Genomic DNA, 18,607 nt, shown 5'->3' on the forward strand with positions numbered 1-18,607 from the left:
TGAAGGAACATATGAATGTTTAGCATATCTGGCACATAAATACCTTGCAATGCCAGCTACAAAAGTGCCATGCAACTACCTGTTCTCACTTTCTGGTGACATTGTAAGTAAAAAGAGGGGGCAGCATTATCTCCTTTAAATGTAAACAAACTTGTTTGTCTTAGCGATTGGCTGAACAAGAATTAGGACTGAGTGGACTTGTAGCTCTGACGTTTCGCAGTTTTGTTTTTGATTGCAGTTATGTAACAGACAAAATCTACATTTGTAAGTTGCACTTTCAGGACAAAGATATTGCATTACAGTATTTTTATGAGGTGAACTGAAAAATATTATTTCTTTTATCATTTTTACAGTGTAAATATTTGTAATAAAAAATAATATACACTTTGATTTCAGTTACAGCACAGAATATAATATATATGAAAACGTAGAAGAACATCCAAAATATTTAATAAATTTCAATTGGTATTCTATTGTTTAACAGTGCAATTAATCGCGATTAATTCTTCTTTAGTTAATCACGTGAGTTAACTGCTATTAATCAACAGTCCTACTACTTACCTTTAAATAAAAATATATCTCATGCAAAGTGAGAGTGTATCAGATTTGTGCCTTACCTTTTTCACAATGTGTTGCTATGAAATGTTTGGCAGCAGTTGTGGCCTATGTGAACAGGCTGGGAATGCACACATGCCCCTATATGAATGATTGGCTATTCAAGGACATAACTCAAGGGGTATTATAAAATCAATCCAGGTCACTACTGCACGCTTGGATCACCAATGTTCATAAGCTATTCAAAGTCCCAGCTTGTCCCCAGCTGACAATTATTTGTACATAGGAACCCTCCTAGATATGGCTCAAATCAAAGCCTTCCTGCCCAAATACAGGATCTAAGACATCCCCAGTATGGTTAAAAAGCATAAGCAAGAACCAGCGGATGACAGGTTGGACCATGCTATGTATGTTGGGTTTTATGTAAGTTCCTAAGGCATGCTTCCATATTAGTCAAACTCAGTTCACCCTGTGATCCCAAAAGAAGCCCATAAGGACTCTTGCATCCCATCTGGCTAATTGATGACCTTTGGATCTTTCTGAAATTGTGATAATTTAGGTGAAATCTGCAATTAGGAATGGGCTTCTGAACATTTAAATTGTAGTGTCTACAGATGCATCCTACCTAGGATAGAGAGTCCACATAGAGGAACCAAAAAAATTGGGTTCCCCAGGAACAGCATTTGAACATAAATATCTTGGAGATGATGGGAGCCCTGGACTTTGAGAAATGGTAGAATCCAATAAGGTCATAGTGTAAAGGGACAATCAGATCCATCACAGCCAATATAAGCATGCTTGGAGATATCTGTTTGCACCTACTATGTTAGGAGGCCCTCCGGGTGTTGGAGTGAGCTATGTCCCACAACCTGCTCCCTGCTCTCCATGTGCCTGACACGGAAGGAAAACAAAACAGCAGATAGACTGTCAGTTTGTGATAGAGCCTCATGAGTGGTCTCTGGATCAGGGATCCTGGCAGATTAGATCTTTCTCAAGTAGGGAACACCAGAGGTAGATCTCTTCAAAACTCATCTGATGAAGAAGGTGCCAATTTTTTACTTCTGGCTGCATGAAAGATTCCAAAGGACTGGAAGAGGGCAAATATAGTGCCAATCTGTAAAAGGAGGAATAAGGACAGACTGGGTAATTAGAGACCAGTCATCTTAACTTCAGTACCCTGAAAAATAATGGCGCAAATAATCAGGCAATCAATTTACAAATAACTAGAAGAAAATAAGGTAAGTAATAGTCAACGTGGATTTGTCAAGAAAAAATCATGTCAAACCAACCTAATAGCTTTCATTCACAGGGTAACAAGCCTTGTGGAGAGTGGGAAAGCAATAGATGTGGTACATCTTGACTTTAATAAGCCGTTTGATACGGTCCGGCACGACCTCCTCATAAACAAACTAGGGAAAAGACGGTTACTCACCGTAGTAACTGTTGTTCTTCGAGATGTGTTGCTCCAATCCATTCCATTTAGGTGTGCGCGCCGTGCGTGCACGGCTCTCCGGAACATTTTTATCCTAGCAACTCCGGCGGGCCGGCTGGGCGCCCCCTGGAGTGGCGCCGCTATGGCGCTGGATATATACCCCAGCCGGCCCGTCCGCTCCTCAGTTCCTTCCTGCCGGCTACTCCGACAGTGGGGAAGGAGGGCGGGTCTGGAATGGATAGGAGCAACACATCTCGAAGAACAACAGTTACTACGGTGAGTAACTGTCTTTTCTTCGAGTGATTGCTCCTATGCATTCCATTTAGGTGATTCCCAAGCGTTACCTAGGCGGTGGGGTCGGAGTGAGACGTGGCCGAGTGTAGGACTGCTGAGCTGAAGGCTGCATCGTCTCGAGACTGTTGCACCAACGCGTAGTGGGAAGCGAAGGTGTGGACAGAAGACCAGGTGGCCGCTCTACAGATGTCCTAAATGGGGACATGGGCCAGGAAGGCGGCCGACGAGGCGTGCGCCCTCGTCGAGTGTGCGGTGAGTCGGCATGGGGGGACGCGAGCAAGCTCGTAGCACGTTCGTATACATGATGTCACCCAGGATGAAATGCGCTGCGAGGAGACCGGCTCGCCTTTCATGCGATCGGCAATCGCCACAAATAGCTGGGTCGAACGCCGGAAGGGCTTCGTCCGGTCGATGTAAAAAGCGAGGGCCCTGCGGACGTCCAGGGTGTGGAGCTGCTGCTCACGAGGTGAGGCGTGCGGCTTCGGGAAGAAGACCGGGAGGAAGATCTCTTGGTTGAGGTGGAAGGCCGACACCACCTTGGGGAGGAAGGCCGGGTGCGGTCGAAGCTGCACCTTGTCCCCATGGAAGACGGTATACGGGGGACCGGCCGTCAGGGCGCGGAGTTCTGAGACTCGTCTGGCGGATGTGATTGCCGTCTTCCAGGTGAGATGAAGCAGAGAGCACGTGGCCAGGGGCTCGAAGGGTGGTCTCATCATCTGAGCCAGAACCAGGTTCAAATCCCAAGTTGGAGTAGGATGACGTACCGGCGGGTACAGACGGTCTAGACCTTTAAGGAAGCGGGCAACCATCGGGTTAGAGAAGACGGACCGGCCGCCTATGGCGGGCCGAAAGGCCGACAGAGCCCCCAAGTGCACCTTCAGGGAAGAGATCGCGAGACCTTGACCTTTCAGGTACCAAAGGTAGTCGAGGATGGTCTTGGTTGGGGACCAAGAATGGGTTAAGACCTCGTTGGTCACACCAAATCGCGAAGCGTTTCCACTTCGCGAGGTAGGTAGACCGCGTCGAAGGCTTCCTACTTTCGAGCAGAACTTGTTGCACCGCCAACGAACAACCCCTTTCTGCGTTGGTCAACCACTCAGGAACCAAGCTGTATGATGCAGCGACTGCAGGTTCGGGTGACAAAGCCTGCCGAGGTCGTGAGTGATGAGGTCCGGCCATAAGGGAAGGGGAATGGGATCCCGAACTGACAACTCGAGCAGCAGGGTGTACCAGTGCTGCCTCGGCCAGGCCGGAGCGACGAGTATTACGCGGGCCCTGTCCCTCCGAAGCTTGAGTAACACCTGGTGTACGAGCGGAAACGGGGGGAACGCGTAGAGGAGGGGATCCGTCCATGGCAGGAGGAACGCATCTGAGAGGGAGCCCGGAGCTTGACCCTGGTACGAGCAGATCCTGTGGCACTTCCTGTTGGCCCTGGAGGCAAACAGGTCTATCTGGGAAAACCCCCACCTCTGGAAGATTGTGTAAGCCACATCTGGGCGAAGGGACCACTCGTGGGAGGCGAAGGACCTGCTGAGATGGTCGGCCAACGTGTTCTGCACCCCCGGCAGAAAAAACGCTTCTAGGCGAATCGAGTGGGTCACGCAAAGATCCCATAGGAGCATCGCTTCCTTGCAAAGCGGGGAGGATCGGGCTCCGCCCTGCTTGTTCACATAGAACATGGCTGTGGTGTTGTCTGTGTACACTGCTACACAGCGGTCCTGTAGGTGGGCCCGAAAGGCGAGGCACGCCAAGCGGATCGCTCTCAGCTCCCGGACGTTGATGTGGAGGGAGAGCTCCCGAGCTGACCAGAGACCCTGGGTATGCAGGTCTCCTATGTGAGCACCCCATCCCAGCGCCGAGGCGTCTGTGGTCAGGGTGACAGACGGGCGAGGAGGGCGGAACGGGACCCCTGCGCAGACAATCCCCGGATCCAGCCACCAGGTGAGCGTCTGGAGAGTGGGCTTTGTAACTGTCACCACCATGTCTATGGGGTCGCGATGGGGGCGGTACACCGATGCCAGCCACATTTGGAACGGGCGAAGTCGCAGCCTTGCGTGCGCGGTCACAAACGTGCACGCTGCCATGTGACCCAGTAGGCGCAGGCAGGATCGCACCGTCGTTGTAGGGAAGGCCTGCAGTGCCCGTATGAGCGAGACCATCGTCTCGTGCCGAGGACGAGGGAGGCAGGGTCTGGCTAAATTGGAGTCGAGGACCGCTCCTATGAACTCCACCCTTTGTGCTGGAATTAAGCTGGACTTCTCGGCATTGATGAGCAGGCCTAGTGAACGGAAGAGATACAGTATTTCGGTCACCTGAGCTGCTACCAGTTCTTGGGACCGACCGCGAATCAGCCAGTCGTCGAGATATGGGTACACATGTATCCGACGACGGCGGAGGGCTGCGGCCACGACCGCCATACACTTGGTGAACACTCTCGGTGCGGTGGAGAGGCCGAAGGGTAGCACCGCAAACTGGTAGTGAGCTTCGTTGACCACGAAGCGCAGGTAGCGTCTGTGGGGGGGGGTAAATCGCCACATGAAAGTATGCATCCTTCATGTCGAGGGCGGCAAACCAGTCTCCCGGATCCAAGGAAGGAATAATGGTCCCCAAGGTCACCATACGGAACCTGAGCTTGCACAGGTGTCTGTTGAGCTCCCGGAGGTCTAAGATGGGACGAAGGCCTCCTTTGGTCTTGGGGATGAGAAAATACCTGGAATAGAATCCCCTGCCCCGCCTGCTGCGAGGCACCTCCTCTATGGCACCCACGCTCAACAGAGTCTGGACCTCTTGTAAGAGGACTTGCTCGTGAGAGGGGTCCCTGAAGAGGGACGGGGAAGGTGGGTGGGAGGGAGGGGACGAAACAAACTGCAGGCGGTAGCCGTGCTGGACGGTGTTGAGGACCCAGCTGTCCGATGTTATAGAGCACCACGCCTGGAGGAAGCGGGAAAGGCGATTTGAAAATAATAGGGATGGATCCTGGGAGGAGAGTGGCGGGCCGTCCTCGGGCGTCCCATCAAAAGGCCGGTTTTGGGGCTTGAGGGGCCTTGGAGGGGCCTTGGTTCTGGTTACGCCTACCCCCCGACGGCCTGCGGCGGTAGGGGGCCGTCCGGCGATTGTTAAATGGCCTAGACCTGGCTTGGGTGAAGGGCCGGTAGGGCTGCTGCCGGAACGGCCGTCTCTGGGTGGCCGGCGTGTGCATGCCCAAAGTTCGAATAGCAATCCTCCCATCCTTCAGGGTCTGAATTCTCAAGTCCGTCTTCTCTGAGAAGAGACCCTGTGTATCAAAGGGGAGGTCCTGGAGGGTGTATTGTACCTCCGGCGGCAAAGTGGAGGATTGCAGCCACGCAATGCGCCGCATGGTTATCCCAGAAGCCATAGTTCTGGCTCCTGAGTCAGCGGAGTCCAAGGCTGCTCGAATTAAGGTCCGGGAGGCCGTCCTGCCCTCGTCCAGGAGCACCGAGAATTCCCTGCGGGAGTCTTGTGGGGTCAGCTCCGAAAATTTACCCAGGCACCCCAAGATGTTAAAAGTGTACCGGGAAAGGAGCGCCATTTGATTCGCTATGCGGAGCTGAAGGCCACCCGCTGAATAAATCTTTTGCCCCAACAGGTCCATGCACCGTGACTCCTTAGATTTTGGCGCAGCGGCCGGCTGCCCGTGCCTCTCCCGGTCGTTCACCGATTGGACCACCAGAGAGTCCGGGGTTGGGTGCACGTACAAGTATTCGTACCCTTTGGGCGGGACGGAATATTTCCTCTCCACCCCTCGCGCCGTGGGGGGGACTGAGGAAGGCGACTGCCAGATTGTAGCATTATTCCGTTGTATCGTGCGGATAAAGGGCAGTGCCACTCTCATGGGGCCCTCTGCTCCCACGACATCAGTTACTGGGTCATCGTCCTCTGTGACCTCCTCAATGGGCAGGTTAATAGCCTTTGCCACACCGCGGAGAAGGTCCTGGTGTGCCTTTAGGTCAATAGGCGGGGGTTCGGATGGTGTTGCCCCCGCCACCGCCTCATCGGGTGAGGAGGACGAGGAGTGGCCTGGCAGCACCTCGTCAGATGCCTGCTCTGCCCTTGGGCGATCAGCCGCCACGGCCTCCTGCCCCACCGCCGGGCCTTGAGGCGAGTTGGTCTTTCCCGTTGGAGACGGGGGGGGCCTGCTGACTGTGGCCTCCGGCACCGAACGCTCCGCACCCGCCTGCCTCGGCGGAAGGGGGGGCCCTCGTTCATGTTGGGTCCAGGGAACCCAATATCCCCAGTGTTGGGGTCCATGGTCCCGACCTTGCGACTCTGCCCTGAAGTCCACTGCACTGCCCTCAGGGGAAGTGATGGAGGGCTCACGAGAGGGCCAGGGAGGAGCTGAGGCGATCCCCAAGCGTGCGACCGATGCCGGCGTCAAGTGTCTAGCCGGTGTCGAAGGTCGGTGTCGGTCATCGCGTGACCTAATCGGGGAGCGGGACCTGCGTGTGGCGTGGTACCGGGAGCTCGACTGACGGCGCCGGGAGCTCGACCGGCGGTGCCGGGAGGTCAACCGACGGTGCCGGGAGGTCGATCGACGGTGCCTGGAGCTCGACCGCGAGCGGCGGCGGCGGGAGTGGCTCCGGGAGTCTCGGTGCCGAAAGCGGTCTTTGGAACTGGACCTCTTGCGGTGCCGGTGACTCGGTGACCGGGAACGGGACCGTTGCCGGGAGTACGACCGGTACCGCGATTGAGAGCGGTGCCGGGACTGCGACCGGTGCCGAGACGGGGAACGGCGTCGCGAGGTCGATCGTCTTCCGGATCGGGATCGGCGCGGCAGCGACCGTCTCCGAGAGTGGGACCGGGATCGAGACCGAATCCTGGAACGCCGACCGTCTCGCTCGACAGGGGAAGGAGGCCGCATCATCAGCGGTTTGCCCACTGACTTAAGGGCCCGCACCGGCGGTGCCGGGGGCCGGAGGCATTGAGCTTCCGTGAGCTCGATTAGCTCCCTCGCCGTCGCAAACGCCTCAGGCGTGGACGGGATCCGCAGCTCATCCTCGGTGGGTACCGGGGAGCTGGGTGGTGCCAGACTCGACGGCCCTTGCGGCGCCGGAGTCGACGGCACCGTGCACTGTCCGTGCACTGCCTCAGCCTGAACCGTTTTTGTCGGAGGCGGCTGGGCTAACGGTCTCTGCGGACGCTTTGCAGAGGCCGTCTTCGGCGCCTTATGCTTCCTTCCTGGGGAGAGGGAGCGGCGCCGGGACGTCGGTGCCGGGTGTCGAGGGGCTTCGGCACCGGAGCGGCTCGGTGCTGCCGGTGCGCTGCTCGCCGAGGAAGGCTTCGGCGCCGGTGGAGTTGGCGCCGGAGGCTGGAGCGAAGCCTCCATTAGCAGCTGCTTGAGGCGAGAGTCCCGCTCCTTCCTCGTACGGGGTTTGAAGGCCATGCAGATCGGGCACTTGTCAGTCCTGTGTGACTCCCCGAGGCAGCGAAGGCAGGAGTCGTGTGGATCACTCACCGGCATGTGCCGCTGGCAAGCCGCGCAGGGCTTGAATCCCGGTGCCCCGGGCATAAGCCCGCACCGGGAGTGGAAGAAGAGGGCTACCCCTCTAATTCCCTACTTACACTAATAACTACTAAACTTGACTAACTATACAACTATACTAACTAAGTAATGAACTATATACAAACGAAGAGATGGAGAAACGCTAGGGCTGTGGAGGTAAGGGAGCACTCCACTGTTCCAACTGGCCGTCACGGGCGGTAAGAAGGAACTGAGGAGCGGACGGGCCGGCTGGGGTATATATCCAGCGCCATAGCGGCGCCACTCCAGGGGGCGCCCAGCCGGCCCGCCGGAGTTGCTAGGGTAAAAATGTTCCGGAGAGCCGTGCACGCACGGCGCGCACACCTAAATGGAATGCATAGGAGCAATCACTCGAAGAAGAAATATAACCTAGATGAAACTACTATAAAGTGGGTGCATAACTGGTTGGAAACCTGTTCCCAGGGAATAGTTACCACTGATTCACAGTCAAGATGGAAGGGCATATCGAGGTGGGGTCTCACCAGGATCGTTCCTGGGTCTGATTCTGTTCAATATCTTCATAAAGTATTTAGATTATGGCAGAGAGAGTACACTTATAAAGTTTGGGACGATACCAACCGGGAGGGATTTTAAGTGCTTTGGAGGATAAAATTAAAATTCAAAATGATCTGGACAAACTGGAGAAATGGTCTAAAGTCAATAGAATAAAATTCAATAAGGACAAATGCAAAGTACTCCACTTAGGAAGGAATAATCAATTGCACACATACAAAATGGAAAATGACTGCCCAGGAAGGAGTACTGTGGTAAGGGATCTGGGTGTCAGAGTGAATCACAAGCTAAATATGAGTCAACAGTGTAACACTGTTGCACAAAAACAAAAAACAAAAAAACTATCATCATTCTGGGATGCATCACCAGCTGTGTTGTAAACAAGACACGAGAAGTAATTCTTCCACTCTACTCCATGCTAATAAGGACTCAGCTGGAGTATTTGTCCAGTTCTGGGTGCCACCTTTCAGGAAAGATGTGGACAAATTGGAGAAAGTCCAGAGTTGAACAACAAAAAAGATTAAAGAAAACATGACCAATGAGGAAAGACTGAAAAAATTGGATTTGTTTAGTCTGCAGAAGAGAAGGTTGAGGGGTCACATGATGATAGTATTCAAGTACATAAACGGTTGTTAGAAGGAGGAGGGTGAAAAATTGTTTTCCTTAACCTCTGAGGATAGGACAAGAAACAGCGGACTTAAATTGCAGCAAAGGAGCTTTAGGTTGGACATTAGAAAAAACTTCTTAACTCTCAGGGTAGTTAAGCACTGGAACAAATTGCTTAGGGAGGCTGTGGAATCTCTGTCATTGGAGGTTTTTAAGAACAGTTTAGACAAGCACCTGTCAGGAATGGTCTAGCTATTACTTAGTCCTGCTTTGAGTGCAGGGGACTGGACTAGATGACCTATTGAGGTCCCTTCCAGTCCTACACTTCTATGATTCAATGAAAAGATTTCACTAGGAAGAGATGTCTTGTCCACTGACTCTGGAAGGTGGCTTCTGTACACCTTTGTGCTAGTCCCACTGGTAGCAAAGTACTGGCAAATCTCAAGGGAGAAAGCAGTTCAGTTATCCTAACAACTGTATGCTGGCCCTTCCAGGTATGGTTTTCAGCCCTGTTGTAAATGGCCAAAGCCAATCTTGTCTGGCTAAGAATCAGGGCTCAGTGTGACATTCTATACCTTGGGGGAGCGTACTGTAACCCCCATCTTCCTCATTTTCGTGATCTTACATATAAAGCATGCTTTGTAAGGTATCAGGGAAAGGTTATGATCTGCTGAAAGTCATTTCTCTATCCATATATGTGTATCATTAATGCATATGAAGTTATGAGAATTGTGTTGTATGGTGGTCACTAAAACATGCTGTAAGTTGGGGAATCAGCCAGATATTAGCTCCGCAGAAGCAACAGCAAGGAAAGTAACCAATGCCCAGGCGAGGTGTCAAACAACCCATCAACAGCCATTGTCCAGCAAGGGAGCTACAATGCAATGACTCACCTGCATGAGGCCACACTAGGGGAATTGCTCAACCTTGTTTGGAGAGACTCAGCAATGCCCCTCAGACGTGCCTGGACTTGTGCTCCCCAAGCACATGGACTGAGGCTATAAAACAGACAGAGTGGACACATACTGAGCCCTTCTGCCCCCACCTTCTCTGCAAGCAAGATACTGAGAAGAAGACAAGACTCCAACAGAGAAGATTGGCCCAGGTGTAAGGAACAAACCTGTATATTAAGGACTGCAATATCCAGTGGGGTGAGAAAAACTGCTTAATCTAGATGTTGCCCAGTCTAATAGGGTTGAGAGTTTAGACTGCGTGCTTATATTTTATTTTATTTTGGTAGCCACTCTGACTTTTTGCCTATCTCTTATTATCACTTAAGATCTATCTTTGTAGTTAATAAATCTGTTTTTGTTCTACCTGAAGCAATGCGTTTGGTTTGAAGCATGTCAGAGATTCCCCTTGGGATAACAAGCCTAGTGCTTATCAATTTCTTTGTTAAATTGATGAACTCTCATAAGCTTGCAGCATCCAGTGGACATAACTGGACGCTGCAAGACGGAGGTTCCTAGGGTTGTGTCTGGAACTGGAGATACTGGATATTGCACAATCCAAGCTGCTTACATGCTAGAGGCTGTGCGTGAACAGCAGAGCAGGGTAAGGCTGGCTCCCAGAGACAAGGATTGGAGTGACCTAGCAGATCACCGGTCCAGATAACATCAGGAGAGCGTCACACTCAGATCACCTTCAGAACAAGAGAATCTTGTTCCATTCCATCTTGGAAACTCTCTCCTTGATACCTTGGTTCCTGCCTGCAGTGTGATGAAATCAGGCTCAAGTCAGACCCCTTTACTTGAACAACTCAGAAACTGCAGGAATACCTTATTCATCTGTCTGCATCCATCTTAAAAACGAACTCAATCCAGATACATTTGATAGCTATTTTGGTCTATCATAGCCTAAAGTAGATCACTGTCTTTATATCCCCTTAGTAGCAGGTTCATGTGGGGCTTTTAAAGCCCACCTTCCATTATAAAACTACTTCTGTTGTGGGATATCAATGTGGTCCTTACATAGTGGATGAAAGCTCCTTTTGAACTCAAACCCAGAGGAAGTGAGTTGTCTTTCATAGAAGTAATTTTCCTGATGACAGTGGCATCAGCTCACAGGGTAAGAGAACCTCTGGTGAGTGATTTGCCTTTGTGACAAAGTCAGGCGGGACAACTGGAAGAGAGTGGTGGAAGGCAGGTATATTAGCTCTAAAATGATAAAGGCCCTTTCTCCTATAAACTGAGAAGGGTTATCTTGGGTCAATTAGGAACACCTGAATCCAATTAAGGCTTCCTGAGACCTTTAAAAACCTCTCCTCTGGTGAGAGAGGTGGAGAAAGAGGCAAGCTGCTCCAGGGAGAGAGGCTGCTCTCCTTCCTACAGGGGGGAAACAGCCAAAGCTGAGTGCCCGTTTAGAGGAAGGACTGACACCCCGGGGGCAGCAATAGGACAATACCACCCCAGCAAGGGAGCAGGGAAAGGTATCCCCCTTTGTTTTGTGTTTGTAAAATGGTTTATTTTTGTTTGCTAGAGGAGCACTCCTTGGGCCTACTTTGAAAATACTGATAAGAAAATACAGAGGGGGAAGACAGACACTATCCAGAGTGGGGTTGATTTACCCCAGGCCCCACCACTGCCAGAGGGGGAAGCGCTAAGTCCAGCAAGATAGAGGATGTGCCTTGCCACACCTTATATCAGATTTTTCAAAGGATGAAGTGGTGCTATGGACTCATATGATATTCTTCTCCAAGATAATGATGAAGTTCCATCTTAATGGGCTTATTGTTTTACCAACACTTTTCTACACTCTGGCTTCACAAAGATGGGCAACTTTCCCTATAAGTTTGATGATAAAAGGTCATTGGGGTTCTGTTTGGCACAGACTATAACCCATAGACAGTCCACTCAACTTTGCTTCTTTTGACACCAATTCATTGGACAGTCATATTACTAAGATGATAGTGTCTAAGTGGATGGTCTGATTACATTTCACATTTCAATCTGACTGCCCTGAAACTAGCCTTTTCAATGGTCACTCAATTCAAGGCAAGGTTGTGCCATCACAGCTTTTTCAGAAATGTTTCCATCACATACATCTGCAAAATAGTTATACAGACTTCTCTGCCCATGCTTATTTACAAAGCATTATTGCATGTATTCAATGCTGGAAGGGGAGGATCTTGTTCTAGACTCTTCATGCTCTAAAACTAGTTTCCAAGGTAGAGAAGGCCAAACATCTCCTACCCACAGAATGATTTGCTTTACTTCACTAAGTCCCGTATTTTCAGTTGGATTTTCTTTCAGCTGTGAGCTATTTCTATAGGTTGTACATTTTTTATGTTGAGTTTGCAAGGAATCTTAGTAATCTTGAGACATGAATTTGTGTATACATATGGATAAACCCTCCCTGTTCACACTGTTGGCATTGACCTTAATTATTGTTGCTTACTGGAGCTCTACTTTTATCTTTCTTTGAAGAGATTATTCTCCAGGAATGAGACTCCAGACACAAATAGCATGTTTAACAAAGAGGAAATGATTTAACTTGTAATTCTGCTTCTCTGAAGATATCACTGTGCAGAAGTCTCCATCCACCTCCCCTCACAGATTGGAGGTTACCTCTTTTGAGGTGTTTTTTATTTTCTATTGTTCACCTTGAACTAGTAGTTCATTCTTCCTGGAAGCTTCACCCCACACTCAGTTGGAGCATCTGACTGAAATGGCCAGAGGGCAGCATTTATACTCTAAGTGGTGGTGCAAGACAACCAGTAGGGATCCTGGCTCATGCATTCCCTTGATAATACTGCTTTCAAAAAAAACCTTCACTAGAGGAGTTCTGCTGGTCTTGCACTAAAGAGCCAAAATCCATTCATGGGAATCCTGCAAGGGTGTTGTTTCTTCAAAGAAGCAGAATTATGTAAGTCATTTTCCCTTTTGTTCTCTTTAAATTTCTCTTGCCCTCCCTCTCCCCCACCTCCATGCATATAAACACTTCTGGTAACTGTCACCAGGAAGACTTACTTTGGCATATGGGGGACGGGGGGGAGTGAAGCCATGTCACCAAAGTCAGTATCAATGCTATTCTATGAATTCTACAGTAGTAGGTGCTTAACTGTAGCATCTTCAGAGTCTAGTTGAGTTGCTAGAGTTTCACTGACCTGAGCAACATGAGATTTAAAGCAGCTCCTGAAGCCAAGTCTCTTGCCTTGCAATTTAGCGCTGCTTCTAGGTGACTGTGCTGGTTCTTTCATCCCTGTTTGAGTACTGGACGTTTCCTAGACTTTTCCATTCCATTAGAGCTGTCAGGCTGTCATCCAGCTACTGGGGCCAAGTTAATCACATATCCAACATGTTTCTAAGCCATGCTGAGTTTGTTCTAAATTCCCTTCCTCCTTCCTTTCTCCTTTGAGAGCAGTCATAGAGCCCAGAGTATTCCCCTCTGTCTCCTCCACCGCACTTACCCAGCTCATGTCATTTTGAGAGTCATGATCAGGTTGCCTTTGCATTTGTGATTTTTGGCATAAGCTCCTCTCAAAAGTATATTACATAATCATAAACCTTACAAAAATGTTGTAGTAATAGTTGTTTAATAGTATTAGAAACAGGAAATTCAGCGTTAGAAATCCTAAGTTTTGAACGTATAGAAACATAGTAACAGCCACCCCAAAGAACGCTAACTTTTGCCTTCAGAGCAATGTACTGAGAAACATCAGAAATGCTGAGAGACCCTTATCCACCTATAACAAATGTTAGTCCTAACAACGAAACAAAAATGTGAATGTCTTACGTTTAATCATATAGTGGTTGCCTTCTTTATGACCATACTCAGGTCACAGATAAGAACATACTTTACCAATTCCTGGTTAGATAATACTCATTGAGAAGGCAGTGATTTTCCTTTCTTTTTTAAGATTCCATTACTTCCACAAGTATCATTACACACAGAACTAATTGGTGAGTCTACCTATAGAAACCTGTTAAACACATATAATGAAATGACAGCACTTACTTCAAAAGCACAATGTGGAGAATGTGCAATGAATGAGGCAAGGGTTTGAGAATCCATTATTCCTACTAGACAAATTCTGGTTGCAATTATAATAGTGTGACTGCAGAGTAATTGAACTGGAAACGTACAGTGGTGTAACTGAGACAGTTTGGTCCTCATTGCACAGTCTGGACAAGGCACAGTGAATAAGACAGGAGATGTACTCTCTGAACAAAGTAAGTATTTAATTTCCATAGAGAAAATAAAATTTTGGTTGATAGTGGCTGTACTGTGTGCAGCATTCCTGTTAATTTCTGTTTTAAGAAGTTTTTTCCCCATCCTTTCTATGCACTGTACACTGAATAAGGAAGGTGTTCTGCAGAAGTAATAGCGTGGTATCATGTAATTTAAAGTCCACTCAAAGGGAAAGAGTTAGGGTTATGCAAGCAATTGTAATTTTAGCTTTTTCTAACATTTGGGTACTTAACAATGCCTCTCTGATATTCTCAGTTGTTGGGTTTTTTTTTTAATGAAATTTGTAATAAAGAGAAGCATATTTTTGCTACACATATTCAACAAATAAAAACACTTCTGGGCTGGAAGCATGCACTGTGACAAATTTCAGAAAAAATGTAAATTACAATGGCCACGTTATAATTCTTTTAAGCAAAGGGATTAAAAATGGCTTTGTAACTTACTTTCTGTGCTTGATTCCATTCTTGCTGTCACAATCCATGCCTGCAGGAGCCAAAACTACAGTAGAAGGCTGCGTGCTTCAGCTCCCAAGGTGGAGACTGTAGAAATTACAGAGACCTTATGGTTGGGGTCAGTGCACGACTCTCTTCTATTCTCACAGACTCTTACCTCCTTGCTCTGTGCCCCCTAATGACAGCTCTAAACATTCACAACTAATACTACAGATGTGGTTCCTACCTTAACAGGGACTCTTGTGGTTAGCAGAGGATGGGTTATCTGGCTCTCATATTGACTAAGGGCTTGTCTACATGGGAAAATTGACTGTAATAGCTGTTGTAGAATAAGCTGTTCCATGATAGCTCCCTGTGTGGACACTATTCCAGAACAATTTATTTAACACTTTTTTCCAGAATAATTACTGCACTCACAAATCACAGTACTTATTCTGGAATAAAGTGACTTTTATTCTGAAATAGTGTATCCTCACAAGGGGATACAGGGAGATATTGCCCAATAGCTATTCTAGTCTATTTCCCTGTAGACAAGATGGGAGCATCACAATGCTAGTCGTCTAGGGTAAAAAGCGTAAAGCAGGATGTGGAAAGCTCAGGCTCCTCAGGGCTCTAACAAACCTGTGGAGAAGTAACTAGAGAAAAATATCAGAATGTTACACTGCTGCTGGCTTCCTCTCTGAAGCTGATGTTCAAACCCAGGTTGTGAAGTCTCTGAGGCAAGGACTTCATTTATGCAATTTCCTTATAATGCTAACTATGAAGGGGTCCTTAGGCGCTACCAAAATACAAATAATAATAATGGTCTAAAATGTGATTTTTTTTTTCTTGCAGCTTCATGGTGAATTAGAAAAGGGTGAGAGGGACAGCGCTGAGCTGCAGGAGTTTGCCAATGCCATCCTACAGCAGATAGCAGATCACTGCCCTGACATTCTGGAGCAAGTCGTCAACGCACTTGAGGAGTCGTCATGACCTCAGCTGCTAGCCCGAACAGAACAGCACACTCAGTGACCAAGCCCAGTCTGTCCAAGAAGTCATTAGAATGGAGAGAATTGTGAAAGAAGGACAAGGGAACAGGAAATTTTGGTGCACCTTTTACAAAAGAAAGAAAGGAAAACTTTATAAATTACATGTTATCTTGGTTCTTCCAGTCTAGGATTACTGAATCATGTCTGCATTCATCCTCTCACTGCCTTTCAACTTTGGTATCTGCTTCCCAGCTAACTTTCTCTTGTTCGTATTGAGGCTTTTGGATACATCTAAGCAGAGACTTGCTGAATCCAGTCAGCACAGAAGAGGGCTTTTGGACATGAGTGGCTATGATTTTTTCTTGAGGTAGTGAATGGGGAAGCACTTGTCTTTTGTTGCTGGTTTTTTTCCCATACAAACTGAAAGCCTGAATTTCTTAATACTAAAACTGAGAACACTGATCAAGGCCCAGAGCTGGTCAGCATCCACTAGTTCTCTCAGGATTTGCTGTCTGTCTCTAAATTAGTGATTTCTTATGGAAAGTCTCCTTATGTGGCCCTACTGGTCATTTCCATGCAGTAACTGTGGGACAAGATAGGCATATGGGTGATTTCTGTTTATTTAGCCTCACTTTTGTTGTTCATTGGCGCTGAAGTATTGAGAATGGCTTTTTTCAGAAGAATGTTCTCTTTAGTTGACTTTCTTGGTCTGTCCTAGTTATTTTGCATCATAGTGTACCTCATCTGTATCTTGTAAATTCTTGTTTACAGAGAGCTTCCTTCCTTCAAACAGGCTCTGGGCAGCAGGGAAGTTCCTGGACTTGACTTTTCCCTCTTACCATTGATAATTTTTCAGGCAGTGGCTTTTCTGAATTCTAATTGCCAGGAGAGGAGTCCTACACATTGTCTACATGAGAAAGTTGCAACAGTTTGACTAAAAGTAAGATTTTTTTAAAACCAATTTAGGTAAACTGGTAGAACAGGCTGTGTGAACACTCTTACTTCAATTTAAATCAGGTTTATTTTGATTTATCTCAAGAATCGCTTGACGCTAAACTGAAATAAGCCATTCTTAAATCAAAATAGGAGTATCTACACCAGTGGTTCTCAAACTTCTGTACTGGTGACCCCTATCACATAGCAAGCCTCTGAATGTGACCCCCCCCCTTATAAATTAAAAACACTTTTTAATATATTTAACACCATTATAAATGCTGGAGGCAAAGTGGGGTTTGGGGTGGAGGCTGACAGCTGGTGACCCCCTGAGCGGTCCCAACCCCCAGTTTGAGAACCCCTGATATACACTATGCTTTCTAGTGGTTTAAGTAATTTGGTTTAAAATCATACCATTAGTTAAACCAGTGCAATGTTTGTATGTAGATGAGGCCTTAGTCATAGGTCCATCCACCCCCCTTACCTTACTAAATCCCCTGCTGCTAAGTGATGTGATCTCACATAGCTGATCTGTTTGTCATTCTATTAGCAAATCAGAATCTGCATCATGGCTAGGACTCTGAATGTTCTTTCATGCACTTTTCACTAATGTTGAAGACATGGTTTTGTTGCAAGTTTTCAGTGAGCCCCTGTGAATATTCACAGGACAGAACTTTTTGGCATCACCCTACATGCCCCTTAAAGGAATTATCCCCTTTTGAATTTTTGGTGCTCTCATATTCCAGGTTAAGAAAACAGAGTTTTGTTACATTAAAGAAGAGGGTGGAAAGATTTGAAAACCAATATCATAGTGGAGAGATTGCTGGCTCTTCAGCTGCTTTCCCAGCAGGTCTGCATCAATAGTCAACGTCTTGACTCCTGGTTCCTCGGCTCTAGCTCTGACTGATCTTTCACAGTCTAGAAATATCTGATATTAAATGTCCGTAATCCAAGCCTTCAGGGCAGTCTCTCAGTAGACCCCTTTCACCATTTGGAGCCTGCAGTGTAATTTCCTCTCCCCGGCATGAAATTCTGAGCCCACATCACAGAGCCCTTTCACTGCCCAAAATGCTGTAGTCCCAGTCAGCTAACCCATTTCCTTGTCTTTCAAGTCTGCAGAGCAGTTTCCTCCACCCTTTTTTTCCATATTTGGGTTGACTAACCCCTCTGGATATGAAGATGATTGGCAAAGACTTAAGAGTCAACACTCACCCTGCGCTTATCTGAAAATAGCACTGAAAGTCAAGGCAAGAAAAGGCTTTTCACTGGCATTCCCATAAAATATAATTAATTGTTTTAAAGTAAACCATGTCTAAGCTCATTCTACCTTTCTCATTATGAAAGGACATAGTGGGTCATCTATTGCCAACAGCAAATCACCTAAAGGAATTCAATCTTCTCCTCTCATTGGTATAAAAGGGAACATTTTAGGGGGAACTGGATCAGTAACAGTGTCCCCTCCTGAGTTTCCTAAGATGTTCACATTTATTTGTTTTGAGCCTTTGTTGCTTTGCAAATCAGGAAATACAGCTTTAGTTCTCACTGCAGTGATAGGCAGTGTCTGATGCTTTTTTGTCACTGAACGGGAAAGGAATGGGAACCTGTTTGCAAGGGTGAAAAAGCATGTACCGGAAGGCATATAGACAGTGACTGTACATACCACCGGCCATGCCTCATACCAGAGCCGCTCCTTTGGCCTTATTATTTGAGTCAGCACGTTTTGATTGAAACTGTTTTGAAATCTTTCCTCTTGCTTTCTCTTCGTCACCCATAATTACTCACTTTAGGAATTTAATGCTGCCTATAAAACCATCACAGCCATCATCGTAGCATCTTCCCACCATCACCGCTTCCTGACTGTCCCATTAGCTTATATGGTCAAATCTCCAGCTGTCCTTGTTCCCTGCTGTAAAATAATCCTCTTTCTGTCAGAAGCTGTGGAATTTTCCTTATTGATGGTTCAAATGACTCCTACTCGTAAACCTCTTACTGAGATGCTCCTTGATAGTGTTTCTGTGTAGGGGAGGGGAGTGAATAGTGGTCATTTGTGGCTATTACTTCAGTTCCCTTTTTTATTGCACTGCCCATAAATCACAAGAAACCCCCGATTTTCAATGCTGGGAGT

General features: G+C 47.7%; 1 protein-coding gene across 5 annotated transcripts in view; it reads left to right on the forward strand.

The window, feature by feature from the left end:
• The window catches only part of ERC1 (ELKS/RAB6-interacting/CAST family member 1), a 578,436-nt gene extending 561,728 nt beyond the window's left edge, over positions 1-16,708 (forward strand). For all 5 annotated transcript variants that reach the window (XM_044991188.1, XM_044991177.1, XM_044991167.1 and 2 more), the window contains one exon: positions 15,416-16,708. In XM_044991188.1, coding sequence (XP_044847123.1) covers positions 15,416-15,553 — 138 coding nt within the window. In that variant the 3' untranslated portion in view covers positions 15,554-16,708. The remainder of the gene's footprint in view (positions 1-15,415) is intronic.
• Positions 16,709-18,607: the final 1,899 nt, after the last annotated feature.

This window comes from Mauremys mutica, chromosome 1 (assembly GCF_020497125.1).
Source record: "Mauremys mutica isolate MM-2020 ecotype Southern chromosome 1, ASM2049712v1, whole genome shotgun sequence".
NCBI lineage: Eukaryota > Metazoa > Chordata > Testudines > Geoemydidae > Mauremys > Mauremys mutica.